The sequence below is a fragment of the Ascaphus truei genome, chromosome 3 (genome assembly GCF_040206685.1).
Source record: "Ascaphus truei isolate aAscTru1 chromosome 3, aAscTru1.hap1, whole genome shotgun sequence".
Classification (NCBI taxonomy): Eukaryota; Metazoa; Chordata; class Amphibia; order Anura; family Ascaphidae; genus Ascaphus; species Ascaphus truei.
Window position 1 is genome coordinate 144,543,842 of NC_134485.1, and position 16,427 is coordinate 144,560,268.

General features: G+C 41.9%; 1 protein-coding gene across 9 annotated transcripts in view; it reads right to left on the reverse strand.

Moving 5' to 3' along the window:
* Positions 1-16,427, reverse strand: part of USP32 (ubiquitin specific peptidase 32) — a 331,878-nt gene that overhangs the window by 185,916 nt on the left and 129,535 nt on the right. For 8 of the 9 annotated variants that reach the window (XM_075589607.1, XM_075589608.1, XM_075589613.1 and 5 more), the window contains exons 3-4: positions 15,779-15,884; positions 5,451-5,569 (exon numbers count right to left, since the gene is read on the reverse strand). In XM_075589607.1, the coding sequence (XP_075445722.1) occupies positions 5,451-5,569; positions 15,779-15,884 (225 nt within the window). The remainder of the gene's footprint in view (positions 1-5,450; positions 5,570-15,778; positions 15,885-16,427) is intronic. The other variant, XM_075589615.1, reaches the window with a different exon arrangement.

Below are 16,427 nucleotides of genomic sequence, written 5' to 3' on the forward strand. Positions count from 1 at the left end.
TTGTGTCGGATAACCGAGGACTGCCTGTAGTACATTTTATGACAGTGTGATCCCAGCCATACCTCTAAGGCTGCGGTCCCACTAACTACTACAGCGCAATCAAGCCCCCCCCACCAGTACCTCCGGTCCCAGTTCCTACCTTGTCGCGCACCTTTCCCCAGCAGTGCGCGACATGTTTTCAGGCAGGCAGGGGAATTTGAGTTCAGCGCTTACGACGGAGGCGTGGCCACGCCCCCGCCGGCAGTTCAGCCAATGAGGGCGAAACAGCCGTGGGACGTCATGGCCACGCCCCCGCAAACCCACCGCTACGCCCCCTCCCGTCGCAAACCTTCCCTCTCCCCTCAGACCGCAGATTGCTGAGTAGCGCTGTGCACGCACTGTCCCCCCCGCCGGGCGCGTGCCACAGTGAAGACTGGGGACTCACCCCAAGACTGAGCTTATAGTGGGCGAGCGATGGGTGAACGCAGCTTACAGCGATTGGGGAGGTGTGGCGGACGCGTCACCAGGCTGGTTAGCCCTCATTGGCTGAACCGTCCATGCCGTGCAAAAAGACTAAATAATTTGTCTTTTAAAAAAAACTGCCACACGGTCGCTCCTCATCGCTAGTGCGGTTGCGTGCACTATGGGTGGCCTCATAGGGAAGAAGTATGTTTTTCTCGCCACGCGCGAGCACTATAATTTCAGCCTAAATCAGCACCCACACAAAAATATACGAATAATCTCAATATTACACAAGTAATTAAGTGGTAAATAGAGCAAAGCTATCACATAAATACCCAGGTCACCACCATTATGTGGTTTCTGAACCTGAAACGGGGATTGTGCCCTATTTTTATTAGTTGACCTGGGTATTTATGTGATAGCTTTGCTCTATTAACCACTTCATTACTTGTGTAATATTGAGATTATGGTGGGGTGCATTGGTAACTAGATGTTACAAACGATTAGAAGAACAAAAAGCGTACACTTCCTGGTGCAAATAACATTTTTACTCAATAAAAGAGACAAACACATAACAGCAATACACTCACAAACATCCGGTAAAATCAGGCAGTATGTGGTAATCCACAGATTCGTGCTGGAGATGTGCAGAGCCGTCTTCACGTGAGGATACTGTGCCAGCTGCTACAGCGCGTCCGCTGCCTGCTTCCGCCCTTCCAGTAGCAGGAGTCTCCTTCCGTATCACGTGACGCCTTCCTGGTGCGTCACCACGTGAACTCCTCCTCCGTAAGGCGTCGCAACAACTCGGCAGTTCAGTGATGATGTCATCACAGCCCCGGACTAACAAGTCAGCCCGCTCCCTGCCTTCTCCCTCACGCCGTTCAGCTCTGCAGTACTCTTTCAGTCACAAACCCTCTTGCACCATACAAGTCACCCTATGCGTTTCGAGGCGTGGCTTCTTCATCAGGGGTGTGGCTTGCTATGGTGACGTGCTTCCTTATATACTCAGTATCTACAAGGTTCATCTTAAGAGTGACTGAAAGAGTACTGCAGAGCTGAACAGCGTGAGGGAGAAGGCAGGGAGCGGACTGACTTGTTAGTCTGGGCTTTGGTGAGATCATCCCTGAACTGCCGAGTTGTTGCGACGCCTTACGGAGGAGGTCACGTGGTGACGCACCAGGAAGGCGTCACGTGATACGGAAGGAGACTCCTGCTACTGGAAGGGCGGAAGCAGGCAGCGAACGCGCTGTAGCAACTGGCACAGTATTCCCACGTGAAGACGGCTCTGCACATCTCCAGCACGAATCTGTGGATTACCACATACTGCCTGATTTTACCGGATGTTTGTGAGTGTATTGCTGTTGTGTTTGTCTCTTTTATTGAGTAAAAACGTTATTTGCACCAGGAAGTGTGCGCTTTCTGTTCTTCTCATCCTTTGTAGTTTCTATTGAAGTGCTGGGTTAGCACTTCCACCTGAGGAAGCAGCACCCTCCTGGAACTCTTTATTTTTCTGGACTGTCTCTGGACTGCAATTATACATGATTGGACTCTAAGGTTGTATTTCAACTACTTTAAGGTCAACCAGGGGATATACTTACACGTATTTTGCCTGTGGTTGAGCGCCTGTAGCCGAATTATATGTATTAAGGCATTGAAATTATTTGTCTATTGTGGAACTGATCAGCTAGTACACCTTTTTTCTCTCCGTAACTAGATGTTAGTTTGATGTCACCGTAGATGCATTGAGTTACTTACTATTAGCTATCCTTATATGGGACTATTTTTGTTCCATTTGTATATATACTCTAGGTGTCTCACAATACAGACAGGACGACCAAGTATTCACTTTGAGGATTAAATCATACAATACGATTACCCACTTTCATTTCCTCTCTGGTGTCTCACCCTTTTAGTTGTTTTAATATATTTGTGTGTACTGTTATTATTTTTGCGTCAATGCTCTTGTTATAATAAAGTTTTTTTATTTTTTGCCTTAGGCTTTTTATTGGTAATTGTCCTTCTACAGTGTTGGAAGCGGTTACTTTGTGTACTTAAATTAGCCATCTGGACTATTTTGGTCCGGGAGTATCTTACCCCTATATTTATGTATCAGCCTTGAGTGAAGTGAATAGGGATCTTGGGGAGATCCTGTGATCTCCCCCCATTTTGTGTTTTTGTGCATGTTTAGATTACAATGCATCTTAATTTGGATGTAATCTGGATTTAAAGCAGCAGTCTATGGCAACAATTTAAAACAAATCAATCTAACAAAGTAGTATTTTTCCATAATTTAAGCTTATTATTAGTGTTCATTTGGCTTTTATCCTACTCAAAGTCAGAGCGGTTTAACTCCTGAGAATGTACGTATTTATCATGGCGCCTGTAATGGGAGACATATGGTGATGATTTAAAAATGTTCAAAGATATAAACTAAGATATTAACTACATCTTAGAAAGTCCCTGGTGGTTTCCATTTTGATAGCCTTCCCTAATCAAAATGGACCAGTCATGACTCATCTTTCCTGCTTTGTGAACTAAAATATTAAAATTCAAGTGTGACAAAAGGAAATTATATTGATGTAAAGCTCTGTCAGAGTGGAGGGCAATGGGACACAATATCTAAATGCTATTCTCAAACATTTCGCCATATTTATGTTGAATGAGCATAAAGACAGCATAAGGGAGAAGCTATTATTGAAGCATTTTTTTTGTCATAAAAGTCTCAAGTAGATTCTAATTTAAGTAGGTTGTTTTGTCGTCTGCACTGCACAAGTCTGCAAATGCACATACCAATATATAAATTGGAGCCATTTGGAAATATTATCTCAAGTTATAGAGGATAAACAGTCTAATTTAATTATGGCTATATGCTTTTAAACAAAATAGTAAAACGTCTTTATCAAAGCAAGTAACGTTTACTCTAAATAGATTCTAGAAAATTAATCTTGCTCATGTGTTTAGTGTATCCAATTGCATTGCATCTAGTTTTCCCTGTGTGTAGAAGTGGAAGATTTGGGGAGTGTTAATGGGAGGAGTCACAAAAAAATATATAATTTTTTTTTCCAGTTACTGCAAATACTTTGCTTAACTATGTATTTCCCCCCCTCCCATTCGAGGTCTGAAGTGGCCATAAGCTTTTTTAGCTAGCAATCTGCAGAGCAAAAATAATAAATATAAATATATAGGCTTATGATGCTTTCACCAAAGGGTTTAACTAAATAACTCCAAAAATATTATTATTGAAGTAATTAACTTTATACTTATTATCATATATGCTTTGTCAATTGGATGTAGCATTGGGCTCCCCTGTCTTTTGGTATAAATATATATCTGTCTAATAAAGCATAAAGTACCCTATGGCATTTAAAAGTTACATATTTTAGTTCCGTGAGGAACCAAGTAGGATTAGCAGAAGTTTACACCACATGGAAAAGACAAAAGTTGGATATATATTTTAACAGAAACCGATTGTGAAGCCAGGTAGCCAACAATTTTTGAATATGAATAATAAACAAAGTAATGCAATAAAGCACAGTAAACTACAGTAAAACAATCAAGCTTTCTACTGTATGTCAAGAATTAAAAGAAGGTTAACCAACCACTAAAAATACTGTACTTTCCATCCCAAACACATTCTAATTATTTAACACAAACAAAAACAATTCCTGGAGGTCTCCATATATGGCCACGGTAGTTTTGGCCTACTTCACAATTTTTAAATATAGGTAATATTGTTTGTTTTCATACCCTATTCACAAGTGTCCATCCATCACAGTTTGCATTTTCTACACCCTTATTTCTACCCAATCATGTTACATAGTTGGTGGGGGGGAAAAAGACATCTGTTCATCTGCTGTTAAATTTAGACACTATATTTTTTATTTACAGTATTTTGATATAGAGGCAGGCAAACAAAAAACCACAGTGAAACATTATCCAATAATTATAATAGTGTATATTTTTTTACTTTTAAATGTACTTATATTAACCAAATGGGTTGAATTACTTATACAATATGCACCTAATCACTTGTGATAACATGGTTTATAAACAGGTATATATTCAGGAAGATCATCCATCCAGAGACTTTCCCATTTCTTATTTTGTTTGGCAAATTATGTCAGCATAGTTTTGAGTTTGAAGAGATGAGAGTGAAAGGGCAATAATAACCAGATCACAAGCAAGCTTGTGTGCAAAAGTACAACATGCCAGTACATACAAATTGCAGATAGTTACAGTAACTCACTAGCCTTGTCTTAAGTGGCTATACATGGCTTTGAATATTATTTTTTATATTTTCTGCCCACCTCAAATGTACGAGGAACCTAATCTAAATCAAGACCATGGTAGTTTCCGATTATAAATTTTGAAGCAAAAAAAAAACGCAGATCTAGAAGGATGACCTTGATTATGATATTGAACTACAGATGCGGTCTACTAAACCTTTCCTACTCCTTTAGTTATTTCCAAGACACTTCTTAAAGTTGTATGGTGAATTAGCATTCAACTCTTGCAGATTTTTTTCTGTCATGGCAAACAGGACCTTTGTTGATCAATTAAGTGAGAACGGATCAATCAGCAGTTTAGATAATTGCATTGCCATAAATGTATAGAACTGCTGCATTAGAACAAGAAAAACAGGCTAGAACCAATGCCCCTTTATAATTCACCTTTAGATCTTACAGTAGTCAAAGGTCAAATTGGAAATCATTAACGCCCTGTGTGAATAAAAAGTGATCTTATATTGGGGGAGATTCACTAATCTCCGATATGGGTCATCTCACGGCAATCCTGTGTTTACTGCATTGAATTGAATGGCAGTTAATGCTGGATCACCGTGCGATAACCTGCATGAATTATTACATCTCCCGAATTAAGAGATGCCATTTCCTCCCACCACATCATCCTCATGCAATACATTTTAATAAAATCATGCAATTTAGCTCGCCATTCATGACAGTGCCTATAGTGAGAAACAAGAAGAACGAAAAGTTAGAGATGTACCGTACCTCTGCAAAACATTTTTTAAGCGACAAGGGGACTTCTCCATCCACAACACACAGCATGCTCTCCATCTCCTCTCGTACAACACAGCTGCCGGATTCATTTGAAAAGAGGCTAAAAATGTCTGGGAAGGTGCAAGAAAAGGAAAACAGGTTGGTCTCTCTGAAAATTGTCATTATGTTAGCTAAATAATGAAATACAATTAAACAAAGGTTTCAGTTTGCTATTCCTGATAGATTATGCACCAGAAGATTAAAGTCCACATAAATACTGAAGTGGTTAGCAGATAAAATATATTTGGAGTATAAAAGCAGCACATAAAGTAGCAGCACCCTCTACTAGATTTGTTATTTTTTTTATTTATTTTTTATTACCCCTTATCCCCACCTATTTTTGTGTACATGGATGGGAAGTGAGGGGTCTTGGAGCCGAAGCACACTATTTGCCATTTTCAAAGACCCTGATTCTTGAAATCCTTACCAATTAATATAGCACAAGTACTGTCCCTTCCAGGGGAAACAAAATGGAGGTTTGAAATCTCCCTCTCTCACGGGCTAAGCTGCTAATCTGTGGCTAATTTAAATACAAGAAAGTAAAGGCAGACCCTTTCCCAGAAAACATTTTGGGAACCAGACCCGAAATGAACACTGTTCAGCTCCTGGACCCCCTGCTTCCCATCAACGTAAAAGAGAAAGAAAAAAAAAAAAGAAGGAAAGAACAGGGGTGCAAATAGGAAATTGCTCCTTTAACATGTATAATTTATTGTGTAGTCACACACACAACATACATGGAGTCTATTAACATTCTATAATTTAAGACCTATAATTTTGATATTGATAACAAAAATCCTAATCTGAATAGCATAACATATCAAGGTTATCGTCCGACTTCTTTTCTTAGAGGTGGTGAAGAGTTCAGAGCCAGCTGCGGAATAAATACTGTCACTAATCTAAACATTAAAATATCATCATGAGTTAGAGATATATACATGCTATCATATGCAAGTATCCTCTAATTTAGTGTTTTTGCTTTAAGGAGCATAGTAATTGTATTGTGGCTCAGTGGAAGCCCCTGAAAACTTAGCAGAACCGTAGCCCAGCCCCATCGTATGTAGGGTTGCCAGGTGTGCAGTATTGAACCAATCTGTCCTGTATTTGGACACTGTGTCCAGTAAAATCTTAGAGGTAATAAATCGACATGTATGTGTTCGGTATTACCTCTCTGGACGTAGTAGCCGGACTGACTCGGGTGGCCATGGAATTTCAACGAGAAGGGACAGAGCAGGGCTGTTGCTAGGAGGCTGGGCAGCTTCCTCTATCCTGAGTGGCTGCTACTGAGTAATGTAGCCAATCAGGAGGAGGTGTTACGAGCCTGGGGATGGGGCAAGGAGATGGTTTTTGAGGTTTTTTCGTACTTTATTTTTATACTATTTTTTTGTACTATACTTACAAATACTATTACTATGGTGGTGCTTGCTGTATATTTTTAGATAAAAACTTGCTTGATATGTTATACATATTATATGATAATAAAATATAGCATTTAGTGTTCTTTTCAAATAAATCGGGACTCTGCACAACAACTTTGCAACTGTGAGAAATTAACTTTCTAAAAGCTGTGATTCTTTGTACTCTTTCTATTCTCCAGTACCTGGGAAGTCTCTCCTCCATCTCACTGTGCCCTCCCTATTGCTTTTTCTGTTTACACACTCCATTGTGAATGTCTCTGTTCTCTCAAACTTCCCCACTGAACCATTAATTATACACCTTTCTTCCATCAACTTCTTTATCCGTCAATAAAAAACACTGACACAAATCCTCTATTCACACCCTCTATCTACTTCTTCCTGCTGCTGGGGATTTCCCCCAAGCCTAAACCCTGACACACACCTGATTTCACCCATGCCTCCCTGACATCTCTTCCCCTGTAAATTGTGTTAACCCTCTCATTTTAATACTGACTAACCTTAGAACTCGCCCCACAAGTAAAGCAGCCCAATAGAATGCACTCATGGTTACTGTCCCACACTCAGTCACTCCTACCACCGCCATCTACAGCACTTATTCCCTCACCAGCTGTCTCTGTAAGTTCCCCATCAAACCTCTTAGATTGTAAGCTCTTCTGGGCAGGGATTTCCTTTACTGGTGTCTGATTTTGCTGCACTTATTGTATTATAATTCCCTGTACCGTATTCTTTGTGAAGCGCTGAGTACACTTTTGGCGCTATATAAATAAAGACATACATACATGAAAAAACATAGAAAATCTGGCAAAAAAAAACAATTATTGAGCAAAAAACCCTGTTGTCCTGGCAGCCCCTCCTCTCCTTGCTATATGGTTCAGACCCTGTTGTATTTCCCCTATGATAATGTCATATCCTGTCTTTTCACAGTTGTCCTCCCTGTAGCTCAGCAAGCACTCTGATTCTCTGGTAAAGTTATTGTTATTTACCAATCCCTATTTGCCATTACTACCCCCTATTTCCATCCAGTGTTCCCATTCCCCTGTATTGTATTCAATAGTTAGATAGTTACACAGTAGATGAGGTTGAAAAAAGACGTACGTCCATCAAGTTCAACCTATGCTCAATTTAGACAACAGATACTTAATCCTATATGTATACTTATTGATCCAGAGGAAGGCAAACAAAAAACCCCATTATGTGGAAAAATAAATTCCTTCCTGACTCCAAGAATTGGCTGTAATTAATTAACCCTAATTAATTAATTCATTAACCCTAATTAATTAATCCCTGGATCAGAACCCTTTCCTTTGTTGCTGGTGAAATCTCCTTTCCTCCAACCTTAGGCTAAGGCCCCGCTCCCTCAGTCAGCACGCCCGCACTCCAGACAGGCGGGGCGCTGACAGACACAGACCGCGATATGCGGTCTGTAGGGAGCCGGAGCGGGAGGCGTGGTTTGAGCTGAGGAACCCGCTACTCTCCCCCCCTCCCTCCACGGGCTCCCGGGCTGCAGGAGGGAGCTGCTGCGGGCTGCCGGAAGGTAAGCAGCTCCCTCCCCCCACAAATGCCCTCCTCACACGCTGACACACACACACACACACACACACACCCTACCTTGTGTAGGATGTCTGACAGCTCCCGCCGCTGATTGGCTCATCAGCGCACCACGTGACGCGTCACCGCTCGGGATCACAATTTTCTTGCATCCCCTGGCGGCTGACGCGTCACAGTGCGTAGTGAGCCAGCAGCGAGGGGGGACTAGGACCGGCTCGGGAGGATTCCCCTGCTGGTGTGGAACGCTCATGCGGCCGCCCGCACCGCGGGTCCCAGCCCTTAAGGGATGGCCCAGAGTCCTTTGTACTTCCCGTGGTATGAATAGTTCTTTTGAAAGCTCCTTGTATTGTCCCCGAATATATTTGTATAAAGTTATCATATCCCCTCTTAGACGCCCCTACTCTAATGTAAATAAATCTAATTTAGCTTGCCTCTCCTCATAAGTTAGATTGTACATCCCCATTAATTTGGTGCCTCTTCTCTGCACTCTCTCTAGTTCCAAAATTTATTTTCTTAAGATTGGTGCCCAAAATTGTACTCCATATTCAAGGTGTGGTCTTACTAATGCTTTGTAAAGGGGCATAATTATGTTTGCTTCCCTTCCATCCATTGCCCGTTTGATGCAAGATAAGATCTTGTTTGCCTTTGCAGCTACTGCATGACTTTGGGCACTATTGCTAAGCCTGCTTTAAGCAGGTAAATTAAGCAGGTAAAAGGTCTGGAGTTGATTCCAGGTGTGGCATTCATATTTGGAAGCTGTTGTTGTGAACCCACAACATGTGGTCAAAGGAGCTCTCAATGCAAGTGAAACAGGGCAACCTTAGGCTGCAAAAAAAAGAAATCCATCAGAGATAGCAGGAACATTAGGAGTGGCCAAATCAACAGTTTGGTACATTCTGAGAAGAAGAAAAAAAAAAAAAAAAGAACGCACTGGTGAGCTCTGCAACACAAAAAGGCCTGGACGTCCACGGAAGACAACAGTGGTGGATGATCGTACGATCCTTTCCATGGTAAAGAAAAAACCCTTCACAACTTCCAGCCAAGTGAAGAACACTCTCCAGGAGGTAGGCATATCATTAACCAAGTCTACTATAAAGAGAAGACTTCATAAGAGCAAATACAGAGGGTTCACCACAAGGTGCAAACCATTCATAAGGCACAAGAATAGAAAGGCCAGATTAGACTTTGCCAAACAATATCTAAAAAAGCCAGCCCAGTTCTGGAACAGCATTCTTTGTACAGATGAATTTAGATCAACTGCGCGTAGGAAGGTCGAGTTGGACGCAGACTTGGAGACCTTGGGTAAGGAAGAGGGTGCCGCCGTCGGGTCCAAGCCGAAATCTTAGAAGCAGCCGCGCGACAGGATGGCGGGGAGCGATCGTACAGTCGGATAGCCTCAGAGGATCCAGCCCAACACACTGAAGACTATGTGAGGAGCATCCCCAGTGTCAACACCAGCGCACCCTCCCAACATGATGAGGAGGATATCGCCGATGCCGAAGACTTGCAAAATCCATGTGGAGAAGATGCTGTTTCTTCAAATGCACACGCTAGCTGGGACAGCCAGAGCAGCAACAGTGATCCGCACGCCAGCACGCATACGGATGCACTACCACAGGCTCGCAATACAGGTACGCCCACACGGAGAAACACAGCTCCTCACACTAACCAGCAGTCATCGCACATCCACATCAAGGAAAAGGTGACCGCAAGGCCCCTCCCGGCAACCACCATACCAGGACGTGACCGATCACACCCTATGCAAGACCAACACACCGATGGGCAAGTACATGATATGGCGTGATATGGTGCAAACTGAACTTACCAACTTCGACGACCGTCCTGAGAATTACAGAATATGGAAGTCCACATTGAAGGGCACAATCAAGAGTCTGGGCTTCTATGCAAGGGAAGAATTCGGCCTGCTAACCAAATGGCTGGGGAAAGAATCTGTGGAGCATGCGAAGAGGCTTTGGGCAGCAAAATGAGACTGCCCCCAAATAGGCCTTGACTTAGTATGGGAAAGGCTAGGGGAGTGTATGGTAGCCCTGAGGCAGTCGAAGATGCGCTCTTCAAGAGAGTCGACAACTTCCCCAAAATCACAGCCAAAGACAACTCGAAATTACGAGAGCTCGAAGATCTGCTGCAGGAATTCAAGTCTTCAAGAGCAGACCAATCTCTATCAGGTCTCAACGTCTTAGACTCCACTCGTGGAGTGAAACCCATCCTGGAGAAGCTACCATCAGCCCTAGCTGACGGCTTTGAACCTGTAAATCCTGAAAAAGACACAGATACAACCTCAAGTATCCGTTTTGCTCATGAACATAGTGCCTAGAAACACGTTCGGATCATATCGATATCATCGCTTCTCAAGGTGGACAACCGTCCTGCGAGCAATGGCACATCTCATACCCATAGCCTTTTCTTTCCACCAAATGCTTGGTGGCGAAGCAGCCAGTTGTCACGGCTGGCATCTACGCAAAGGTTGCACACTGTCGACAAAATCACAGAGGCAAAAAAGACTGTTCTCTGACACATTCAGAAAGAAACGTATGCAGAGGAGATCAATTGCAGAGACTTTGACTAAAAGACATTGTGGAGCACCCAGCCATCCTGGACTGGTGCACTTACTTGGCATCCCTTGCTACTTACATATTTTCGGTTGGTCTGTTTACATATTTTTTTCAATTATTCATAGTTAATTGATCTCTAGATATGTTTTTTCATCATGCGCCATTATAGTATAATGTTTCCATCTGGCATATAACGATTATGCATTTTTTTTACATTGTTTTTATTTATTTACATTGTGTAATATTGCTTTTGTTATTGTTCGTTTTTCGGATAGATTAAAGTTGTTTTTGTTTAGTCATGTCAGCTGACCTTACCGGCCAATCAGAATGGCACATCGCCAATGCAACCCTGTTTTGGGATACATTTTTATGATGTCATTCTCGGGCCGTTTTTGGTGCAAATTTTATCTTATAAAATGTATGCTTATTCCCTTACACCTTGATAAAGTCATGTTGGATGATGCATGTTGGTGTGTTTCCTACACCTTCATTGCAATTAACACAATTGTACTACATCTGGAGTTGCCCTATTTATTTTTGATCTACTGATGCGGATGCTGTGCTCCTTTCTTTCTACATATCCTGATCTCTACCATTGAGGATTGCACGCTGCAGAGTTTTTCCCTGTCTGGATTTCACTGTCAAGTAAAGGGCAACAGCCCCTCTGTATTTACCTTTTCAGTATCTGCTGTTTTATTGACCTAAACCCTATGGGTAGCTAATTAATTACCAGGTGACCAATCTCTGTGGCAGCCAAGTGGGCACCACTAGGTCCCTTAATCTCCCTTGGGTGATCTCTGTTAGTATACAGTTATTATGGACATTGGGACTATACTCTGAATATATTGTTCTTATACAATAGAGCACTTACTGGTGAAGCACCATCTACTAAATCACCGATATGGAGAGAGAAAGATCGAGCTAGCTAGCTCTCTCTCTAACTACCATCTTCATATCTTTATTCTCCTTTTGATTACCTTCAAAAGGTTACCGGCATTGTTACTTGCCGGCTAATATAGACAGTCTTGGACTACTTCTCTTCTATTTATTGTGATCTTTGCAAACTTTAAACATTTGTTGAACGTCACTTTGATCTTGCGGAGATGCAAATGGAGGCCAACTTTCTTACTTGCTTCGGAGAGTTCTCCAGTTTGGTGCTGGAAGTCTTCTAGACTTATGGCAAAAATAATGTAATTTGTAAATCGTAGATGACCAGTATTTACTGTTGATTTTGACTCCTTTTTTCCCAATCCAATATCTTGAACAACTCTTCAAATTTTGCTATGAAAAGCTTTAGCGACATTATGTCTTCCTGTCGCTCTAACTTGCTGATCCTTATCTTTCTTGTATCTTCCTTTAATCCAATGGTTGATGTGGCTTTTTTATGTTCTTTATAATATCAACGTACTCTTCAACACTTTGTCTTCTTAATGCATCTAGGATCACTGGTGTGGACAGAATCAAATACTTTTCCGTAATCTGCGAAGTCTGTACTTCTTGGTCTCCCTTTTGTTACGCTGTGCTCACCACAAACAGGACGAGATCCCGGTACTGAGATGGGAATAGGTAAACACCAGCCACAGACACGGGGGGCACGTCCGGAATGCAGGATAGTCTTGGCAGCAGGGTCTGGAGTGGAGAGGCCAGGTTAGTTGTATACTTGCCAGGTTCAGTGCAGGAGAGGTCCGGAGCGTGGAAAGTACTATGCCAAGGTCAGAGTTGGAGAGAGCAGGGTAGTTGAAGTTCAAAGCCAAGTTCAGGATTCCAGATAAGCGGGTGGTCAAAGGCAAGCCAGGTCGGTACACGAGGGGTTAATCTAGGAAGCAAAGCAGCAGGACAAGGACAGGATCAGCAGAGGCAAACACAGAGTAACACAATCTATGCTCAGCCAAAGTGCCAGTGGCACAGCTGAGCATATATAGGCTTGATTAGCAGGTACAGCTGTAGTATCAGCTGATGATGTAGTTGCCACGGAGCTTGGGGGCGTGGTGCACATGTCATGTGTGTACGCTGCGCACTGGGAGCGTGCGGCGTGATCTGGAGGCGGAGCCCGAGCTCGCAGCGTCAGGTGACATCACTGCTGCACACATGTCCGATGTGCGTGTCAGGAGAGGAGTACGGGCTGAAGGTGCCCCACGCATGCGCAGAGCTGCGCGAGAGGAAGCGCGGGGTAGGCGTGCGTCCGTAATCCTCACACCTTTCTTGTGAATGAGGATAACTATGGCATTGCTCCATTGTTTTAGAATTTTCCCGTTCTTCAAACAGCATGTAAAGAGTTTTGCCAGGATTGTCTCTACTTCTTCTCCAGCTACTTTCAAGATTTCTGTTGTAATTCCGCTTCCCATTCTTCATGGATTTAATTGTTTTTTTCCCCCAATTGTTCTAGAAAAACGCATGGTACATCATTGGTGGTTTCTTCTCGCTTGTCCTCTTGGATTATACCCTTTATCAGTGTGCTCGTATAATTTCATGTAAAAGTCCTCAACTAAGTGTTTCATTTTTGGCCCATTGTCTTATTTTACTGCAATAATTTGCTTCTTCACAATCACTGCTTTCTCTTCTTTAAGCTTTTATCTTCAATAGTCTTCTTAAACATATCACTGTTACACTTACTTACAGCTTCAGCTATATGTTTGCATGTGGTCTTTCACAGTTCTGCACATTTAATTCTTATTTTTGCAATTTGGGATTGCTTAATTTCTTCTCATCTGATCAGTACTTGCTTTCTCAGATTTTCTCTTATCCTGTTTTTTTGTTAGAACTGCCTCCATTTAATTTCTGAGGTTTCTGCTACAATCTTCATAAGTGTTCCCATGCATTCCGAGTAAGCCAAAGTGATGTTTCAGTTTGTTTAAACTCTCTGCTGTTATTCTTGAGGTTATTCAAGTTGGTTATTTTTGGCATCTTTTTAATCAGTTTTCTTCTTTCCAACCTCGCATTCAGCTGTAATTTTAAGCAAACCAATCGATGATCACTCATGTGAAAATGGTTAAGGACTGTGCAGTCTTCAATCGTATTCCATTGGGTCCATTCATGTCCATTTTTGTTATGGATTCTTGAAGAATGAATTCATAATCTATAAATTCCCAAATTCTACAAATCTGTCTCCATGTTCATTCCTTCCCCTGAAATGCGCACGCGCACGAAACGCGTTGGGCAGTTTGTGAGAGTGATTGCCTTGAGCAGAGCAGAGTAATACAAGAGCGCGACAAAGTACAGAAGCAGGAGCAGGGAGTTTCGGCGATTTGTCCCGCCCTCAGTGACGTGTTTCCGGTAACGGAGCGACGGACGGCATCAGGATAACCAGCCCATGGTGACGCATATGGTGATGCAAAACTAAGGAAGTGTTTGGAGTCTCCCCCGATTGCCACGTGACCATCAGTAGCTGCCGCCGGATTACACACACAGCATATCCCTGCCTGTATTGTTTGGACGTCTTGTAAGTAGGATTCCGGTTTTACACACCGGATCCGTTATCTGCTCTAGGCCATCTTAGTGTTGTTTATTAAATTACTCTTTTAATATTTGTCAGCCTACTTGTCATTGTCTTATGTTTGTCTTGTCTTTTGTGTTTTTTGTTCAGTTATTACTCTGTTGCACTATGATTTTTCTTTCTCTCTCCCTTGCATCATACATGTAATCTGTTGCTGTGGAGCCTGCAGTCTAAGATTGGATTTTCTTCCATTGGACATTGCCGTCATTATTTGGACTAAACTATAGTTCCATATTGGACTTTGAGGCGCCGGTCTGTATTGTTATTTCATGTTCATTCCTGTTACCGTAATCATACTTACCAACTGATGCTTCATCTTTCTGGTGGGCACCAATTTATGCATTGAAATCTCCCATCATGTTCTTAAGGTGATAATTTATTTTGTTGTCAAGTTGGATGATTTCATGGTAGAATTCTTCCACTTCATTGTCGTTGTGACTTGAAGTTGGAGCATATACTTTGATTATTTCAAGTCTGTATCTCTGTCAACTGAATTACCGCTCTGGCTGCTCTTTCTGATGAGCTTTCATACTCTACTATGTTGTTTCTCCATCTCTTGTTAATGATGAAGCCTAATCCACTGATTCTTTTATTTTCTGTCCCTCTAATAGAATTGGTGTTCGCTTTTAAGAACAATAAGCCCTTCCTCTTTTCTTCACTAAGGCCCACAATATCACATTTAATCTTTTCAAGTTAATCTTCCAGTTCTTTCAATGCTGCTTCACTGGAGCGAGTCTGGCAATTGTAGGTAGGTAGCCAGATTTAATTTTGAATTACAGCTTTTGTTTAACCTCCAGGGATTCTTAGCACCTTCATGTCTTCATCCTAAATGCTGTCAGGCCCAGGGACATTCCAACCTCCAGAGAATGAGGCCAATTGCTTTTTGGCGTGTTCCATATTTGGGAGTTAAGGCCTTACTTGCTGCGCGCGTGCACAAAAACATCCCCCCTACCCTCCACCATCTAACTTACAGAAAGCACAGTATATCACGTTATAATTCAGGATTCAATTGGCAGTGACAATGCAGAGTATCACAACAACATATCCCACTACAACATGACAGAGGTTAAAACAACTCCGGCTCCATGCGCGGTGCGGGCATGCGACGTGGCACAGCAGATGGTAAACAAAATACAAATTTAAAAAAGGGTACTTTGGATTCCTGCTACTGGTACTTACATAACATTAGAACAGCTTAAACTTAGTTTTATTAAAAATATTATTGAATAGTGGCAATATAGAAGCACTTACATTTAGCCTTCTCTTCATCGCGACCTCTTGTCAGAAGGACAAGTCCCACGATCAAGTTGTTGAAATGTAGTCCTTTGGTGGTTCCACCAAATGAGCAGTAGATAACCTAAAAAACAGAAAGCAGATGGTGGTGATTTTTTAGCCAATTAGTGTTCAAGAATTAAGACACACATTTTAGCAATCATAACAAAAAACAGTAGAGCTGATGCATAAGTACGTCTTTAATATTAATACATGCATGGCGGCTAAGAGCAGATAAGGACCCCCTGTCTTATTGCATGTTGTCATACCACAAACCTTTTTATTATTATTAACCTTACCTTAATTATCTTTCCATGTTTTAATTGTTTACTTCTGATTGTCACAAATAATTATGAACACTACTTTCACCAGTGAAATCATCTTTCATAGCATTGTCATTCTGAAGCTTTTTCCTTGAACTTTGCCCTAGGCTTATACTTGGAGTACGGTTGTACTTATGAGTGTTTTAACATAGCTCTTTTAAAAAAAGCCCTATGCCATCATATCTATGTATGTCATCATAGAGATGTTGGGGTGAAAAGGTCAAAGCTAGCAAAGAACAGAATCCAACAAGTATTTAAATGTATCATGTATCTGGGAGGGTTAATGAAGAACTTTGCAGATATCA